This window comes from Acipenser ruthenus, chromosome 59, assembly GCF_902713425.1.
Source record: "Acipenser ruthenus chromosome 59, fAciRut3.2 maternal haplotype, whole genome shotgun sequence".
In the NCBI taxonomy this organism is placed as follows: domain Eukaryota; kingdom Metazoa; phylum Chordata; class Actinopteri; order Acipenseriformes; family Acipenseridae; genus Acipenser; species Acipenser ruthenus.
Window position 1 is genome coordinate 4,249,491 of NC_081247.1, and position 17,569 is coordinate 4,267,059.

The 17,569-nt window shown below is 45.5% G+C and overlaps 1 protein-coding gene across 1 annotated transcript; it reads left to right on the forward strand.

The window, feature by feature from the left end:
* Positions 1–3,450: 3,450 nt before the first annotated feature.
* On the forward strand, positions 3,451–16,695 carry LOC117409969 (germ cell-specific gene 1-like protein). Its single transcript, XM_059018360.1, has 6 exons — positions 3,451–3,664; positions 4,087–4,341; positions 4,512–4,559; positions 9,363–9,515; positions 10,312–10,423; positions 13,117–16,695. Exons 1-6 carry the CDS (start codon positions 3,451–3,453, stop codon positions 13,526–13,528), a joined length of 1,194 nt encoding a protein of 397 aa, XP_058874343.1. The 3' UTR covers positions 13,529–16,695.
* Positions 16,696–17,569: the final 874 nt, after the last annotated feature.

A 17,569-nucleotide genomic window follows, 5' to 3' on the forward strand; every position in this document is an offset into this window, starting at 1 on the left:
AAAATGCTGTAAAGTAAGAATGCTTTCAAAAATAGACATGTTAATAGTTTATATTTATCAATTAACAAAATGCAAAGTGAGTGAACAGAAGAAAAATCTACATCAAATCAATATTTGGTGTGACCACCCTTTGCCTTCAAAACAGCATCAAGTCTTCTAGGTACACTTGCACACAGTTTTTGAAGGAACTCGGCAGGTAGGTTGGCCCAAACATCTTGGAGAACTAACCACAGTTCTTCTGTGGATTTAGGCAGCCTCAGTTGCTTCTCTCTCTTCATGTAATCCCAGACAGACTCGATGTTGAGATCAGGGCTCTCTCTGGGGGCCATACCATCACTTCCAGGAGTCCTTGTTCTTCTTTACGCTGAAGATAGGTCTTAATGACTTTCGCTGTATGTTTGGGGTCGTTGTCATGCTGCAGAATAAATTTGGGGCCAATCAGATGCCTCCCTGATGGTATTGCATGATGGATAAGTATCTGCCTGTACTTCTCAGCATTGAGGAGACCATTAATTCTGACCAAATCCCCAACTCCATTTGCAGAAATGCAGCCCCAAACTTGCAAGGAACCTCCACCATGCTTCACTGTTGCCTGCAGACACTCATTCGTGTACCGCTCTCCAGCCCTTCGGCGAACAAACTGCCTTCTGCTACAGCCAAATATTTCAAATTTTGACTCATCAGTCCAGAGCACCTGCTGCCATTTTTCTGCACCCCAGTTCCTGTGTTTTCGTGCATAGTTGAGTCGCTTGGCCTTGTTTCCACGTCGGAGGTATGGCTTTTTGGCCGCAAGTCTTCCATGAAGGCCACTTCTGACCAGACTTCTCCGGAAAGTAGATGGGTGTACCAGGGTCCCACTGTTTTCTGCCAATTCTGAGCTGATGGCACTGCTGGACATCTTCCGATTGTGAAGGGAAGTAAGCATGATGTGTCTCTCATCTGCTGCAGTAAGTTTCCTTGGCCGACCACTGCGTCTACGGTCCTCAACGTTGCCCGTTTCTTTGTGCTTCTTCAAAAGAGCTTGGACAGCACATCTGGAAACCCCTGTCTGCCTTGAAATTTCTGCCTGGGAGAGACCTTGCTGATGCAGTATAACTACCTTGTGTCTTGTTGCTGTGCTCAGTCTTGCCATGGTGTATGACTTTTGACAGTAAACTGTCTTCAGCAACCTCACCTTGTTAGCTGAGTTTGGCTGTTCCTCACCCAGTTTTATTCCTCCTACACAGCTGTTTCTGTTTCAGTTAATGATTGTGTTTCAACCTTCATATTGAATTGATGATCATTAGCACCTGTTTGGTATAATTGTTTAATCATACACCTGACTATATGCCTACAAAATCCCTGACTTTGTGCAAGTGTACCTAGAAGAATTGATGCTGTTTTGAAGGCAAAGGGTGGTCACACCAAATATGGATTTGATGTAGATTTTTCTTCTGTTCACTCACTTTGCATTTAGTTAATTGATAAATATAATCTATTAACATGTCTGTTTTTGAAAGCATTCTTACTTTACAGCATTTTTTCACACCTGCCTAAAACTTTTGCACAGTACTGTATGTTGCAGCTAATTCTGAACAGAGAGAGTTTTCAGTTTAACAATGACTTCCCTTCTTGTAAATATCTGAAGGAGCGAGACGTCTCACAAGTAGATGGGTGAGTGAGTGAGGGCTAGGGTTAGGGTTAGGGTGAGGGTGAGGGTGAGGGTGATGGTTAGGATTCTACTGGGGAGAGGTCTGTTTGAAGAGGAGACGGTTATCTATTCAGAGATACAAGGGAGTGTAAGTGAGGAGTCTGTGAGAAAAGAAATACATACAATGAATACAATCCCCACACCTAGTCTTGCTGGAAGGAAGGAGGGGGGAGGAGGGGGGTCAAATGGTGTCATGCAATTTAGAGGAATTTCTTTAAGGAGCTCAGATAGACAGAGATTAAAAACTCAGCTCTCAGTCAACAACTCAGAGCAATCTGTTCTCTCCTCTCCTCATTATTATTGAATTCTTAGCAGATGCCCTTATCCAGGGCAACTTACAATTGTTACAAGATATCACATTATTTTTCACATACAATTCCCCATTTATACAGTTGGGTTTTTACTGGAGCAATCTAGGTAAAGTACCTTGCTCAAGGGTACAGCAGCAGTGTCCCCCACCTGGGATTGAACCCACAACCCTCCGGTCAAGAGTCCAGAGCCCTAACCACTACTCCACACTGCTGTCCACTTCATCGCTTCTCTCCTTTCCTCTCATCTCCTCTATCCTCTCTCTTCTCCCCCTCTCATGATAACATGATTGATTACATGATGTTAAATAAAATATCTAAATTGTGTATATATATATATATATATATATATATATATATATATATATATATTAAAAATGATGTCTCAATCCTAAAATTCTAGGTGATGCAAAACTTTTGGCCATAGCTGTACAGGCATAAGGCTCTAAGGAAACAAAATTATTTATTTTGAGTTTCTCTGTTTGATGGAGTGACAAACAAGGATTGAAGAATGGAACAAGTTTCCTTTATTGATCCCAATAATCAAAAGTTATGCACATAGAGCACCTACAGCCAGTTTAGCATCACCTCAATTTTAAGATTGAGACATAATTAAAAAACTATATGAACATCATTTAGGTATTTTATTTAACACCATGTAATCAAAGAAGCTACAAAATGATATCACAACAAAAAAGTCTACTGGAAGCCATAATAGTAGTCCACTAGTATTTCATGTTAGATTTCAAAATATCACATTTTTGTTCAGTTTTTCATGAAGTATATCGAAAACTACAAAGCGATGTGTAATTCAATATGTTGACATAACATTATTCAGCAGGATTCATTCATTAAACTCCAGTGGTTTCACGACACCCTTGTAACACAGTCCATCGCAGTTATTCAAACTAGAGGCAACTTTGCACTGCGTGTGTCGCTCACTTTACATTGCTGCCTTTAACTTGTTTTCAGGTTCTAACCAGAAGACTGACTCCCAGACTGAGAGGAAACGAGACAGAGAGAGGGGGGAGAGAGAGACACACAGAGTGGAGGAGAGAGAGAGAATAAAGAAGGGAAAAAGAGGAAAAGAGAGCTGCTTGTGTAATTTGTTATGTGATAAAGATGGCAGTTTGAATTGAATTTGTATGAGATAGACTGAGAGAGTGGTATAGAGAGACAGAGAGAGAGGGAGAGAGAGCAAAGTGTTGGAGGGGGAAAACAGAGGATAGAGAAAACCATTTTCTCTCTCTCCTTACCTCCCTCACTTACCCCGGAGAGAGAGAGAGAGAGAGAGAGAGAGAGAGGAGGTGGGAGGGAACAAAGGAACAGAGAAAGAGATAGAGACAGCCACCCAGACAGACAGAGAGACAGCTAGATATTTAGACAGAGACAGACACACAGACAGAAAGACACAAAGACACACACACAGCCCCCCCCCCCTCCACCGGTGCCATGCTGGCTGGCTCACGCTCGCTGCTTTCTCTCTTGCTCACCTCGCTCGCCCTGGCCTGCTCCATCCTGGCCTTTTCTTCCAGTTACTGGTGTGAGGGGCAGCACAAGGTGGTGAAGCCGCCCTGCCTCTCTCCCATCAAGACAAAGAATTGCGGAGCCACTCAGAGCCAACTCTCCACCGCACAGACCACCACAGGGCAGAGCAGCAGCTCCTGTAAGCAGGGATTGTAAGAAGAGATTGTTGAAGCAGTGGTTGATATAAGCAGTGATTGTTTTAAGCAGTGATTGTTGTAAGCCCTGATTGTTGTAATCAGCTATACTTGTAAAAAGGCAATTGCTATAATTAGTGATTGTTATAAACAGTGATTGTTATAAGCAGTGGTTGTAATAAACAGTGATTGTTGTAAACAGTGATTTTTTTAAGCAGTGGTTGTAATAAACAGTGATTGTTGTAAACAGTGATTGTTATAAGCATTGATTGTTTTAAGCAGCTATACCTGTAAAAAGGCAATTGCTATAATTAGTGATTGTTATAAACAGTGATTGTTACAAGCAGTGATAGCTGTATCTGATCCCTATAAGCAGTGATTGTTGTAGCTGTGCTTGATATAAACAGTGATTGCTGTATCTAATCCTCAACAGCATCCCTGACACCCACAGGCAGCGACGGCGCCAGAGAGGGGGAGAGGGGGGTGAAGAAGGAGAGGGAGGTGGACAGAGAGAAGGATTTGAACCGCACAGAGTCCCAGCGCCGGCAGGAGCAGCTCCGACTGAAAGAGGTGCAGCAGCTCAACAACGCAGTGCAGTACATCTGGGAGACAGGAGAGGACAAATACACCTTCCGATACTTCCACACAGGCTTTTGGTATTCCTGTGAGAGACATCACGATGGTGAGAGAGAGGGGAGAGTCTCAGTGTGTGTGTGTGTCAGTGTATGTGTGTGTAAGTATGTCAGTGTGTGCGTGTGTCAGTGTGAGTGTGCGTGTGTGTTGAATCTCAGTGTGTGTGTCTCAGTGTGTCTCTGTGCTGAATATCCTCTCTGGTGTTTGTTTGTGTTTCAGGTGAGAAGTGTCGCAGTTTCATTGATCTCACTCCGGCCTCAGAGCAGGGTAAGATACATTTAAACCATCTCCCTGCCCTCCTCTCTCCTCTCTCTCTCTAGGGATCCTGTGTCTCTCTGTAATCTATGAGTTCCTCTCTCCTCTCTCTAGGGGTTCTGTGTCTGTAATCTCTGAATTCCTCTCTCCTCTTTCTCTCTAGGGGTCCTGTGTCTCTCTGTAATCTCTGAGTTCCTCTCTCCTCTTTCTCTCTAGGGGTCCTGTGTCTCTCTGTAATCTCTGAATTCCTCTCTCCTCTCTCTAGGGGTTCTGTGTCTGTAATCTCTGAGTTCCTCTCTCCTCTTTCCTCTCTCTAGGGGTCCCGTGGCTCTTTGTAATCTTTGAGTTCCTCTCTTCTCTCTGTAAGGATCCCGTGGCTCTCTGTAATCTCTGAGTTCCTCTCTTCTCTCTCTAGGGGTCCCGTGGCTCTCTGTAATCTCAGAGTTCCTCTCTTCTCTCTGTAAGGGTCCCGTGGCTCTCTGTAATCTCTGAGTTCCTCTCTTCTCTCTCTAGGGGTCCCGTGGCTCTTTGTAATCTCTGAGTTCCTCTATTCTCTCTCTAGGGGTCCCGTGGCTCTCTGTAATCTCAGAGTTCCTCTCTTCTCTCTGTAAGGGTCCCGTGGCTCTCTGTAATCTCTGAGTTCCTCTCTTCTCTCTCTAGGGGTCTGTCACAAAGACGGCCGGAGTGGGTGGCGTCAGACCAGAAACAGGAACACAAACGACAGAGAGATGGGGTTTTGGTGAGGCTGAACGCGTGATCGCGTTCAGCATTTAATAAACAGAACAGAAAATAAAAGGTTGGAACAGACAAAAACACTGGACACGGCACTATAGCCAAAATAAATAGACATACAAAACGACTAAACACTAAACAGACGGTGCAGGACAGACAGACGAACAAACACGGTGAGTGAAAACACTTAACTATTCTTCTTCTTATTATTATTACCTCCGTCTCCAATCCCGTTCTCCACTCACTGAACACCTCACCACGAGTGACTAAACGTGCATCTATTTATACTGTTTGTGCTGGGATTCAATTACTAATTAATTATTCACTTGAATCCCAGCACGTGAATTCATTACGTGAAACCCCGTGTTCACATATTATATTTTAAATGCACGTGCGTGATGTGCAATCCCGTGCCTAAATACAAATATACACTTTTTAAATACACGTGAAACACAGACCCGTATATATCCCGTGTACCAATGACTATACACCAACATTAACACACGCACGCAACACACAAATGCACACAGGGACGGGGCACATTGCCACATATACCCCCCCTTGTGCGCAGCACACATGGCCTCAACGGCCACCTCCCCCCTTAAAAACCCAGCAGTCCAGGACAAAGTCTCGGGCTGGGAAGGGAGGCTTCAGTGGGCCCTTGGCTGGCAATGCTGTCAGCACCCCTGCCGGTAGTGGCACGGCTGACAGCCTGCTGGTCCATGCTTGCAGCGAAAAAGCTGCGGGGGCAGGTGGTCCCCCGACCTCCCCCTTCTTCGTACCCTCCTGTGGGGCTCCGGCCACAAGAACTCCTGCAGCGAAACTGCTGCTGGGGAAAGTGGTCTCCAGACCTCATCCCCCTTCTTTGTAGCCGGTAGCTCCCTTTGGTGGGGCTCCGACCACAGTACTGCCGGCAGCGAAGAAGCTGCAGTGGGAGCAGGTCTCCGGACCTCCCCCACGATCTCCGGCAGCGAAACTGCTGCAGTGGGAGCAGGTCTCCTGACCTCCCCCACGATCTCCGGCAGCGAAACTGCTGCAGTGGGAGCAGGTCTCCGGACCTCCCCCACGATCTCCGGCAGCGAAACTGCTGCAGTGGGAGCAGGTCTCCTGACCTCCCCCACGATCTTCGGCAGCGAAACTTCTGCTGGGGTTGGTGGTCTCCAGACCTCCTCCCCCTTCGTGGCCGGCAGCTCCCCTTTCTGGGGCTCCGGCCACCGTACTCCCTGCGGAGGTACGGGCAGCAGAGGCAGCTCCTGCTCCTCTGCTCCGGGCGGTGGCGGAGGCAGAGGCAGCTCCAGCTCCTCTGCTCCTGGCGGTGGTGGAGGCAGAGGCAGCTCCAGCTCCTCTGCTCCTGGCGGTGGTGGAACCAGCAGGCATTCACCCTCTGCTGGTGGAGGTGGAACCAGCAGGCATTCACCCTCTGCTGGTGGAGGTGGGACCAGCAGGTATTCACCCTCTGCTGGTGGAGGTGGGAGGGGCAAGCAGTCCTCCCACTGCGGTGGAGGTGGAACCAGCAGGTATTCACCCTCTGCTGGTGGAGGTGGGAGGGGCAAGCAGTCCTCCCACTGCGGTGGAGGTGGCGGAGGTAGAGGCGATGGGGCTGATGCTGGCCACTCAGAGGGAGGCTGTGGCGGTGCTGGCTCCCTCTGCTGTGGCGGCTGGGCATGTGCGCGCCGTGCTGCCTTCAGCAGCATAGCTAGAGGCTGCTGGGGGACACCAGCATCCTGCCCTTCTCCCCCCAAAAAATGTTCAGGGGGCTGAGCCTGTAACTCCTCCCCTTCTGGCTCTTGGGACGGCACCAGCAGGTGTTCACCCTCTGCTGGTGGAGGTGGGACCAGCAGGCATTCTCCCTCTGCTGGCAGCTTGGGTCCTACGGCTGTGGAAGCCCCGACTTCCCTCTTTTTGGGCTGTGGACGCACCGACTCCTCCCTTTTGGGCTGTGGACGCACCGACTCCTCCCTTTTGGGCTGTGGACGCACCGACTCCTCCCTTTTGGGCTGTGGACGTTCGGGCTCCCCCCACTCAGGCGTAGGACGTTCGGGCTCCTCCCACTCAGGCGTAGGACGTTCGGGCTCCTCCCACTCAGGCGTAGGACGTTCGGGCTCCTCCCGCTTGGGCTGTGGATGCTCAGGCTCCTCCCATTTGGGCTGTGGACGCTCAGGCTCCTCCCATTTGGGCTGTGGACGCTCAGGCTCCTCCCATTTGGGCTGTGGACGCTCAGGCTCCTCCCGCTTGGGCTGTGGACGCTCAGGCTCCTCCCGCTTGGGCTGTGGACGCTCAGGCTCCTCCCGCTTGGGCTGTGGACGCTCAGGCTCCTCCCGCTTGGGCTGTGGACGCTCAGGCTCCTCCCGCTTGGGCTGTGGACGCTCAGGCTCCTCCCGCTTGGGCTGTGGACGCTCAGGCTCCTCCCCATAACTGCGGAAGTGACAGTGGGCGAACAGGTGATCCTGGTCGCAGAGGAGGCACCCCGACGATGGCTTGTTACATCGCCGTGGATGCCTGGCCCTTAGGCGGCACTCCTCCTCCCTGTCCTTCACCTCTTTATCTGTCTCCCGCTTGGGCTGTGGAGGCAAAACCAGCAGGCATTCTTCCTCTGCTGGTGGAGACGGGGACAGCAGGCATTCTTCCTCTGCTGGTGGGACTGCTACCTGGGCTGCTGTTCCACTTATAATTGCCTCCAGGTAGCTGAGGACCAAACCCACACCTTCCTCCCAGGTGCTTACGGTCTGTTCCCTTGCATAAGCCTCCCATCGCTCTCTGTCCATAAACTCCAGGAACTGGACGACTACTGGGATAGACTGGGCCTCCAGCCCAGCATTTTCCAGCATCCAGTCCCGCACTTTGATGGCGTCTTCTGCCATTTTTTTTTTTTATTATTTTTATTTTTTTTTAAATCCAAAACTGCGGTTCCTGCTCTGGCCTGAGTCCTGGAGGCGCTGTCGATCCCACGCAGGACACCACGTGTCACAAAGACGGCCGGAGTGGGTGGCGTCAGACCAGAAACAGGAACACAAACGACAGAGAGATGGGGTTTTGGTGAGGCTGAACGCGTGATCGCGTTCAGCATTTAATAAACAGAACAGAAAATAAAAGGTTGGAACAGACAAAAACACTGGACACGGCACTATAGCCAAAATAAATAGACATACAAAACGACTAAACACTAAACAGACGGTGCAGGACAGACAGACGAACAAACACGGTGAGTGAAAACACTTAACTATTCTTCTTATTATTATTATTACCTCCGTCTCCAATCCCGTTCTCCACTCACTGAACACCTCACCACGAGTGACTAAACGTGCATCTATTTATACTGTTTGTGCTGGGATTCAATTACTAATTAATTATTCACTTGAATCCCAGCACGTGAATTCATTACGTGAAACCCCGTGTTCACATATTATATTTTAAATGCACGTGCGTGATGTGCAATCCCGTGCCTAAATACAAATATACACTTTTTAAATACACGTGAAACACAGACCCGTATATATCCCGTGTACCAATGACTATACACCAACATTAACACACGCACGCAACACACAAATGCACACAGGGACAGGGCACATTGCCACAGGGTCCCATGGCTCTTTGTAACCTCTGAGTTCCTCTCTTTTCTCTGTAAGGGTCCCGTGGCTCTTTGTAATCTCTGAGTTCCTCTCTTCTCTCTCTAGGGGTCCCGTGGCTCTCTGTAATCTCTGAGTTCCTCTCTTCTCTCTCTAGGGGTCCCATGGCTCTTTGTAACCTCTGAGTTCCTCTCTTCTCTCTGTAAGGGTCCCGTGGCTCTCTGTAATCTCTGAATTCCTCTCTCCTCTTTCCTCTCTCTAGGGGTCCCGTGGCTCTTTGTAATCTCTGAGTTCCTCTCTCATCTCTCATCTCTCTAGGGGTCCCGTGGCTCTTTGTAATCTCTGAGTTCCTCTATTCTCTCTCTAGGGGTCCCGTGGCTCTTTGTAATCTCTGAGTTCCTCTATTCTCTCTCTAGGGGTCCCGTGGCTCTTTGTAATCTCTGAGTTCCTCTCTTCTCTCTGTAAGGGTCCCGTGGCTCTCTGTAATCTCTGAATTCCTCTCTCCTCTCTCTAGGGGTCCTGTGGCTGTCTGTAATCTCTGAGTTCCTGTATATCTCTCTCCTGTCAGTTGGTTTCTTCCTCATGAGTTTGGAGGTTCTCTGCTCCGGGAATCGGATGAGGAGACTCAAGATCAATGCCTTTGCTGCCATCTTCACTGTGCTGTCAGGTGAGCAGAGATAAAGCACTGTGGAATATAATTAGGGCTGCAACGAAGGGTACATTTTGACCTTCGAAGGTTTGCAACACATTACCGAAGGAAGGTTCGAATCTTCGATGGTACTCATTTGCATAATTTACTGGTGATGTCACCATAGCTACTAGTTTATATTTTATTGAAAATCCTATTATTTTACAGGTAATCCATAGAAATGGGATCAAACATTCACATGCATTTTAAAAATACGTTATATAGCACAATAATCATGTTTTTATAATTTAAAACCCGGAACAGCACTGCACTATTTGTCACTCTTTAAACTGTATCACCCACCACGAGCACTGCAGCACGCACCCAGGACTGCTGACCGTGTTTGTATATAGTGGGAGGGATACCTGTGGTTATTGTCTGGGACTGCAACCCGTTATTATCTAACCCTGTGCATTACACATTGCTGTGTATTGCTGGGGATCATTGTTTTGGAGTGTAAAAATAAAATACCCCTTTTCCATAGCGGATTACAATGTCTGTGTTATTCCTCCACTGCATCACCTCTGCACCTGTTCACAATCAACCACTTTGCCACAATCCCTCGCGGTGATGTTTGCGCGGTCTTGGGTTTGCAGTGATGTTGTGGTACGGTACACAATAATACAACACCACACAATACTGTACAATATAATAATACAATACAATGCAATACTGTACACCACACCACACCACACAACAACCTCACAACATCTACACAACACACCACTGCACAAGACGACCAACCACCTCTCTCCTCTCTCCCCCCCCTCCCCAGGGCTGCTGGGGATGGTGGCTCACATGATGTACATGACAGTGTTTCAGATGACCGTGAGTCTCGGACCCAAAGATTGGCGCCCACAGAGCTGGGACTACGGCTGGTCCTTCACGTAAGCAGAGCATCTCACTGCTGTTATAACCCTGATCCTACAACCCTCATAGTGTCTCATTGCTGTTATAAGAGTTTCTATAACGCTCATAGTGTCTCATTGCTGTTATAAGAGTTTATATAACCCTCATAGTGTCTCACTACTGTTATAAAAGTTTATATAACCCTCATAGTGTCTCATTGCTGTTATAAGAGTTTCTATAACGCTCATAGTGTCTCATTACTGTTATAAGAGTTTCTATAGCCCTCATAGTGTCTCATTACTGTTATAAGAGTTTCTATAACCCTCATAGTGTCTCATTGCTGTTATAAGAGTTTCTATAACCCTCATAGTGTCTCATTGCTGTTATAAGAGTTTCTAACCCTCATAGTGTCTCATTGCTGTTATAAGAGTTTCTATAACCCTCATAGTGTCTCATTGCTGTTATAAGAGTTTATATAACCCTCATAGTGTCTCATTGCTGTTATAAGAGTTTCTATAATGCTCATAGTGTCTCATTGCTGTTATAAGAGTTTCTATAACCCTCATAGTGTCTCATTGCTGTTATAAGAGTTTCCATAACCCTCATAGTGTCTCATTACTGTTATAAGAGTTTATATAACCCTCATAGTGTCTCATTGCTGTTATAAGAGTTTCTATAACGCTCATAGTGTCTCATTGCTGTTATAAGAGTTTCTATAACCCTCATAGTGTCTCATTGCTGTTATAAGAGTTTCTATAACCCTCATAGTGTCTCACTGCTGTTATAAGAGTTTCTATAACCCTCATAGTGTCTCACTGCTGTTATAAGAGTTTCTATAACCCTCATAGTGTCTCATTGCTGTTATAAGAGTTTCTATAATGCTCATAGTGTCTCATTGCTGTTATAAGAGTTTATATAACGCTCATAGTGTCTCATTGCTGTTATAAGAGTTTCTATAATGCTCATAGTGTCTCATTGCTGTTATAAGAGTTTATATAACGCTCATAGTGTCTCATTGCTGTTATAAGAGTTTCTATAATGCTCATAGTGTCTCATTGATGTTATAAGAGTTGATATAACGCTCATAGTGTCTCATTGCTGTTATAAGAGTTTCTATAACCCTCATAGTGTCTGTGGCAGTCTGGCTCGCAGTGGTGATGTGGATGACGTCACGGACCAGGAAGTAACTCAAACCAAAACAGTGGATGGGCGGTTGAAGCTGAGTGCTGGTGCACTCAGCGTATTTAATAAACAAAACAAAAACAAAAGATTTAACAAAACACCAAACAAAAGGGCACGAGGGCCGAACGAATAAACAAACAAGTAAGTTTCGTGCTGGATACTCCAGCACGTTTTAGCAATTGTTTTCTTCCTCTCTCTCTCTCCCGTTCTCCACTCTCGAACACTCCACACCCCGAGTGCATAGTGCTGCTGGTTTATATACTCTGGCCGAGGGATTTAACTAGTTGGTAATTATCTTATTATCCCCCGGCCAGAGTCTGCACGCGTTTGGTAAGGATGCATGACTGTCAGCTAGTTAAATAATCAGTAGCTGATCAGCCATGCATCCTCACGAGGTTTTTAAATATAACAATAAAAGACGCGGCGCTTTTACCCGCGCCGCAAACAAAAATACAAATAATAATAAATAGGGGCGGGACACTCCGCCACAGTGTCTCATTGCTGTTATAAGAGTTTCTAACCCTCATAGTGTCTCATTGCTGTTATAAGAGTTTCTATAACCCTCATAGTGTCTCATTGCTGTTATAAGAGTTTCTAACCCTCATAGTGTCTCATTGCTGTTATAAGAGTTTCTATAACCCTCATAGTGTCTCATTGCTGTTATAAGAGTTTCTATAACCCTCATAGTGTCTCATTGCTGTTATAAGAGTTGATATAACGCTCATAGTGTCTCATTGCTGTTATAAGAGTTTCTATAACGCTCATAGTGTCTCATTGCTGTTATAAGAGTTTCTAACCCTCATAGTGTCTCATTGCTGTTATAAGAGTTTCTATAACCCTCATAGTGTCTCATTGCTGTTATAAGAGTTTCTATAACCCTCATAGTGTCTCATTGCTGTTATAAGAGTTTCTATAACCCTCATAGTGTCTCACTGCTGTTATAAGAGTTTCTATAACCCTCATAGTGTCTCATTGCTGTTATAAGAGTCTCTATAACCCTCGTAGTGTCTCATTGCTGTTATAAGAGTTTCTATAACCCTCACAGTGTCTCATTGCTGTTATAAGAGTTTCTATAACCCTCACAGTGTCTCATTGCTGTTATAAGAGTTTCTATAACCCTCACAGTGTCTCATTGCTGTTATAAGAGTTTCTATAACCCTCATAGTGTCTCATTGCTGTTATAAGAGTTTCTATAACCCTCACAGTGTCTCATTGCTGTTATAAGAGTTTCTATAACCCTCACAGTGTCTCATTGCTGTTATAAGAGTTTCTATAACCCTCATAGTGTCTCATTGCTGTTATAAGAGTTTCTATAACCCTCACAGTGTCTCATTGCTGTTATAAGAGTTTCTATAACCCTCATAGTGTCTCATTGCTGTTATAAGAGTTTCTATAACCCTCACAGTGTCTCATTGCTGTTATAAGGGTTTCTATAACCCTTGTAGTGTCTCATTGCTGTTATAATCTCTCCTCTCTCCCCTCTCTCCTCTCTGTCTTCTCTCCTCACTCCTCACTCCTCACTCCTCTCTCCTCTGCCCTCTCTCTCCAGTCTGGCCTGGCTCTCGTTCAGTTGCTGTATGGCCGCTGCCTGCCTCACTCTCAACTCCTACACCAAAACCCGGCTGGAACTGCGATGCAGGCAGAGGCTGCGATTGGACGAGGGGAGGGGAAGCCATGCCCCCTCCTATGATGATGTCATGCTGGGGGCGGGGCACGACCGGCTCTTTTCAATCAGCACTCTCCTGGAGCTCGGTGACAGCGGGGACCACGACGACCATGACGACGACAGAGCGGGCCACGCCCCCCAACAACGCGTCATAGAGTGGGTGGGGCCTCGCATAGACCCGCCCCCTGTGTTCATGGACCTGGAGTGTGAGGAGTGTGAGAGAGAGATAGAGAGAGAGATAGAGGAAGAGAGGATGGATGAGAGTAAGGAGGAGAGGAGGGATGAGTTCTGCTGAGAGAGGATGGGAGGGGAGAGGAGAGAGGAGAGAGTTAATGTTCAGAAGAAAATTCTGGACTTTTAGGGATGCTTTTGAAAACTGGGAAAGTGGACAAAACAAAAGGCTGATGAACGTCCAACTTTTTAAGAACAAAATGGACACCATTGCTCCCTCGAAGACACGTGTGTGCAGACATTTGACACCTACAGAAAGGAGCTTCACTCGGCTGGTGCAAGACTAGCTGAACGCAGCTGAGATATGTCTTTGTAATTCAACGCGGCTCCAGAGATCACGTTTTAAAAGATATGTCTTTGTAATTCAACGCGGCTCCAGAGATCAGATTTTAAAAGACATGTCTTTGTAATTCAACGCGGCTCCAGAGATCAGATTTTAAAAGATATGTCTTTGTAATTCAACGTGGCTCAGAGATCACATTTTAAAAGATATGTCTTTGTAATTCAACGCGGCTCCAGAGAACATATTTTAAAAGATATGTCTTTGTAATTCAACGCGGCTCCAGAGATCAGATTTTAAAAGACATGTCTTTGTAATTCAACGCGGCTCCAGAGATCACATTTTAAAAGATATGTCTTTGTAATTCAACGTGGCTCCAAAGATCAGATTTTAAAAGACATGTCTTTGTAATTCAACGCGGCTCCAGAGATCACATTTTAAAAGGTGACTCTCAAGCTGCGGGTGAAACGTGCCGGCTGCTCTCTTCAACAGCATTTCTCTTCTGACAGGAAAGCTCTTGCTGTAACATGTGTTTCTGTGGACAGTCCCCGTTGTGTTGTACAGTGTGAGGAGGTTATCCCATCAGCTAGAGTCGGGGTGAGAAGATAACTTCAGTTTTTATTGTGTAACTTTATTGATAACACTTTGCATTAAGTTTCTCTACAGTGTACAGTGAAACTGTGTTTATCCATGTGCTTTGGGAGACATAGGTCCAGGGATGTGTGAAATCCGTGGATAAATTAGGTACCTTCACAACATGGTCTCATTCCAATGAGACCATGTTGTGGTCTGAGTTTGCCAATGATTCTCATGTTTTAGATTTAGATTTGTCTACTTTTGGGATGTAATTGTTTTGTGCCTCTAGTACTACATTTTTAAAAAACAGCCATCCTTTTTCTGTGGATGTTTTCTCTATTTTACTCCAATCTACTATTAGTCTCCGTTTCATACCTTCGTAGTTTGCTTTTCTAAAATTGTAAACCTTAGCTTTAGTCATTACTTTTGGGGTTTTAAAAAATACTTCAAATGAGACCATGTTGTGGTCTGAGTTTGCCAATGGCTCTCTGACCTCTGTTTTAGTTATTCTGTCTTCGTTATTTGAAAAGACTAAATCAAGGCATGCCTCCCCTCTAGTTGGTGCCTTGACAAATTGCGTTAGGAAGCAGTCATTTGTCATTTCCACCATTTCAATTTCGTCCGTCGTGCTCCCCACCGGGTTTTCCCATTTTATACGGGGGAAGTTGAAATCCCCCATTAGTATGGCTTCTCCTTTGCTACACGCATTTCGAATGTCATTGTATAACAGATTATTTTGCTCAGCGTCTGAATTAGGCGGTCTATAGCATGCTCCTATTATTATGCCCTTTGAATTTGTGTCCATTATTCTGACCCATATTGATTCTGCATTGTTTTCTTTGTCCTGATTTAACACCTGGGCTTCAAGACTATTTCTTATGTATAGCGCTACCCCTCCGCCTCTTCTGTCCTGCCTGTCTTTCCTATACAGTGTGTACCCACTAATATTATATTCGTCTCCATCACTCTCAGACAACCAAGTTTCTGTAACACCTATCACATCGTAGTTACTTGTTAGTGTAGTAGCTTCAAGTTCTAACATTTTGTTTCTGAGACTTCTAGCATTAAGATAAATACATTTAATAGTTGTCTTACCTGAGTTGTTGCCTTTGTTTTGATGTAGTCTCCCTTCTGTTTTTTTGTTTTCTCCCCCCTTCCTTTCTAGTTTAAATGCTTCTGGACCTCCTCAAGGATCCTATATATATATATATAATTATTTCTGTTTTACTTACTCAATGTGAAACTTGTTGCTGGTGCTGAGCAACAATTCTGTCAAGACGTGGAGGTATCTTCACAAGCACATCACACATGTCATGGTCATTGCTCATCCTGGCTCGGTACTTTGTTTTCATCAATGTCACGGCTGAAAATCCGGTTTCGCATAAGTAGGTTGTACTGAATCCAACATTTTCAGTGCTGCAGAAGAAGCATTTCACTGAGGGAGCTGTCTGATGAAAAGTCAGTGAACTCTTCTATCAGCTTTGATGGGACAGAGGGTGGCAGTTTAGCTTCAATATTCTCACCTCTGGGGTTTGTAGCCCGCAGGTGTGTAGTGGCTTGTTCTGTCGTATTAGATTTGTGGAGTAGAGCAGACAGATGCGCTGTCGGCTGAGGTTTGATTACGTCAAAGTTTCGTTCTTGAATGAAAGAATGTAAGAGCTCAAATATACCAGCAGCCCCCCCCCCCGCCCCACCAGACACAAACTTTCTAGAGTTGGTTTCCTTTTGAATGTGTCAGTTCTTTCACGCTGGGCAATAAAATGAGTGCTCCCACCTTGCATAGTTTTATTCCGCTTATTTATTTCACTGAATATGTCTGCGAGGTAACCCAGTTTTGCCAGCCACACGTCATCTTTCAGCACTTTTGCAAGTTCGGGTTTCTTATCAGCTTAGAAAGTATGTAACTCTTTCTTGATATTAAATATATGGGTAAGCATTCTGCCTTGAGCTAGTAATCTCACCTCTGTATGCATGAGCAGGGAATGGTGCTCTGCACCCGCTGTCACACAGCCGATCAGTGCACTGAGAGTCTTCTGATGTAAAAACGATCCGTCGTTTGACAGTGTCATTTCACATTGGTATTTTTGCCAGTTCCTTGGCCTTCTGCTCTCTAAACATTTCCTTTACAATTTCAATGGCACACGGCCTTATCAACTCCTCAGCAAGCTTGTGTTATTTTCTAGGCTATTTTCTCAGTTGTTTCTCGGTTATTTGATCTATTTTCTCGGTTATTTTCTAGTTATTTCTGTTATTTTCCAGGTTATTTTTTTTTAAATCAATTTTCTAGGCTATTTTCTCTATTTTCTGTTATTTGCTCTGTTATTTTCTGTTATTTTATCTATGTTCTCGGTTATTTTCTGTTATTTTATCTATGTTCTCGGTTATTTTCTCGGTTATTTTCTCTGTTTTCTCGGTTATTTTCTGTTATTTTCTCAATATTCTGTGTCTGAATCTTTCTTTCCCACATGAGTATTTTGTGTTTTGTTAAACAATTAAAAGGTTGTTATTTTTGTAAATTGCAAAGGTGTCTGAGTGTGTGTGTGTGTGTGTGTGTGTGGGTGTGTGTGTGTGTGTGTCAGCGTGTGTGTGTGTGTGTGTGTCAGTGTGTGTGTGTGTCAGCGTGTGTGTGTGTGTGTGTGTGTCAGCGTGTGTGTGTGTGTGTGTGTGTGTGTCAGCGTGTGTGTGTGTGTGTGTGTGTGTGTGTCAGTGTGTGTGTGTGTCAGCGTGTGTGTGTGTGTGTGTGTGTGTGTGTGTGTGTGTCAGTGTGTGTGTGTGTGTGTGTGTGTGTGTGTGTGTGTGTGTGTGTGTGTGTGTCAGCGTGTGTGTGTGTGTGTGTGTGTGTGTGTGTGTGTGTGTGTGTCAGTGTGTGTGTGTCAGCGTGTGTGTGTGTGTGTGTGTGTGTGTGTGTGTGTGTGTGTGTGTGTGTGTGTCAGCGTGTGTGTGTGTGTGTGTGTGTGTGTGTCAGCGTGTGTGTGTGTGTGTGTGTCAGCGTGTGTGTGTGTGTGTGTGTGTGTCGCGGATGGCTTGAGTGGTGCATGTGGGTGGTGACGTCTGGTTCAGGAAGCAGGAGTCAAAACAAAGGTATGGGTTGAAAATGAATCTCAGTGTATGTCAGTGTGTCTCAGTATATGTCAGTGTATCTCAGTGTATGTCAGTGTATCTCAGTGTATGTCAGTGTATGTCAGTGTATGTCAGTGTATCTCAGTGTATCTCAGTGTGTCTCAGTGTATCTCAGTGTGTCTCAGTGTG

Excerpts from the sequence above, each read along its gene's own strand:
- LOC117409969 (XM_059018360.1), top strand. The coding sequence starts at position 3,451 with ATGCTGGCTGGCTCACGCTCGCTGCTTTCTCTCTTGCTCACCTCGCTC. Across the intron at positions 4,560-9,362 it reads CACTCCGGCCTCAGAGCAGG|GGGTCCTGTGGCTGTCTGTA; the intron begins GTAAGATACATT and ends TCCTCTCTCTAG. Across the intron at positions 9,516-10,311 it reads CATCTTCACTGTGCTGTCAG|GGCTGCTGGGGATGGTGGCT; the intron begins GTGAGCAGAGAT and ends CCCCCTCCCCAG.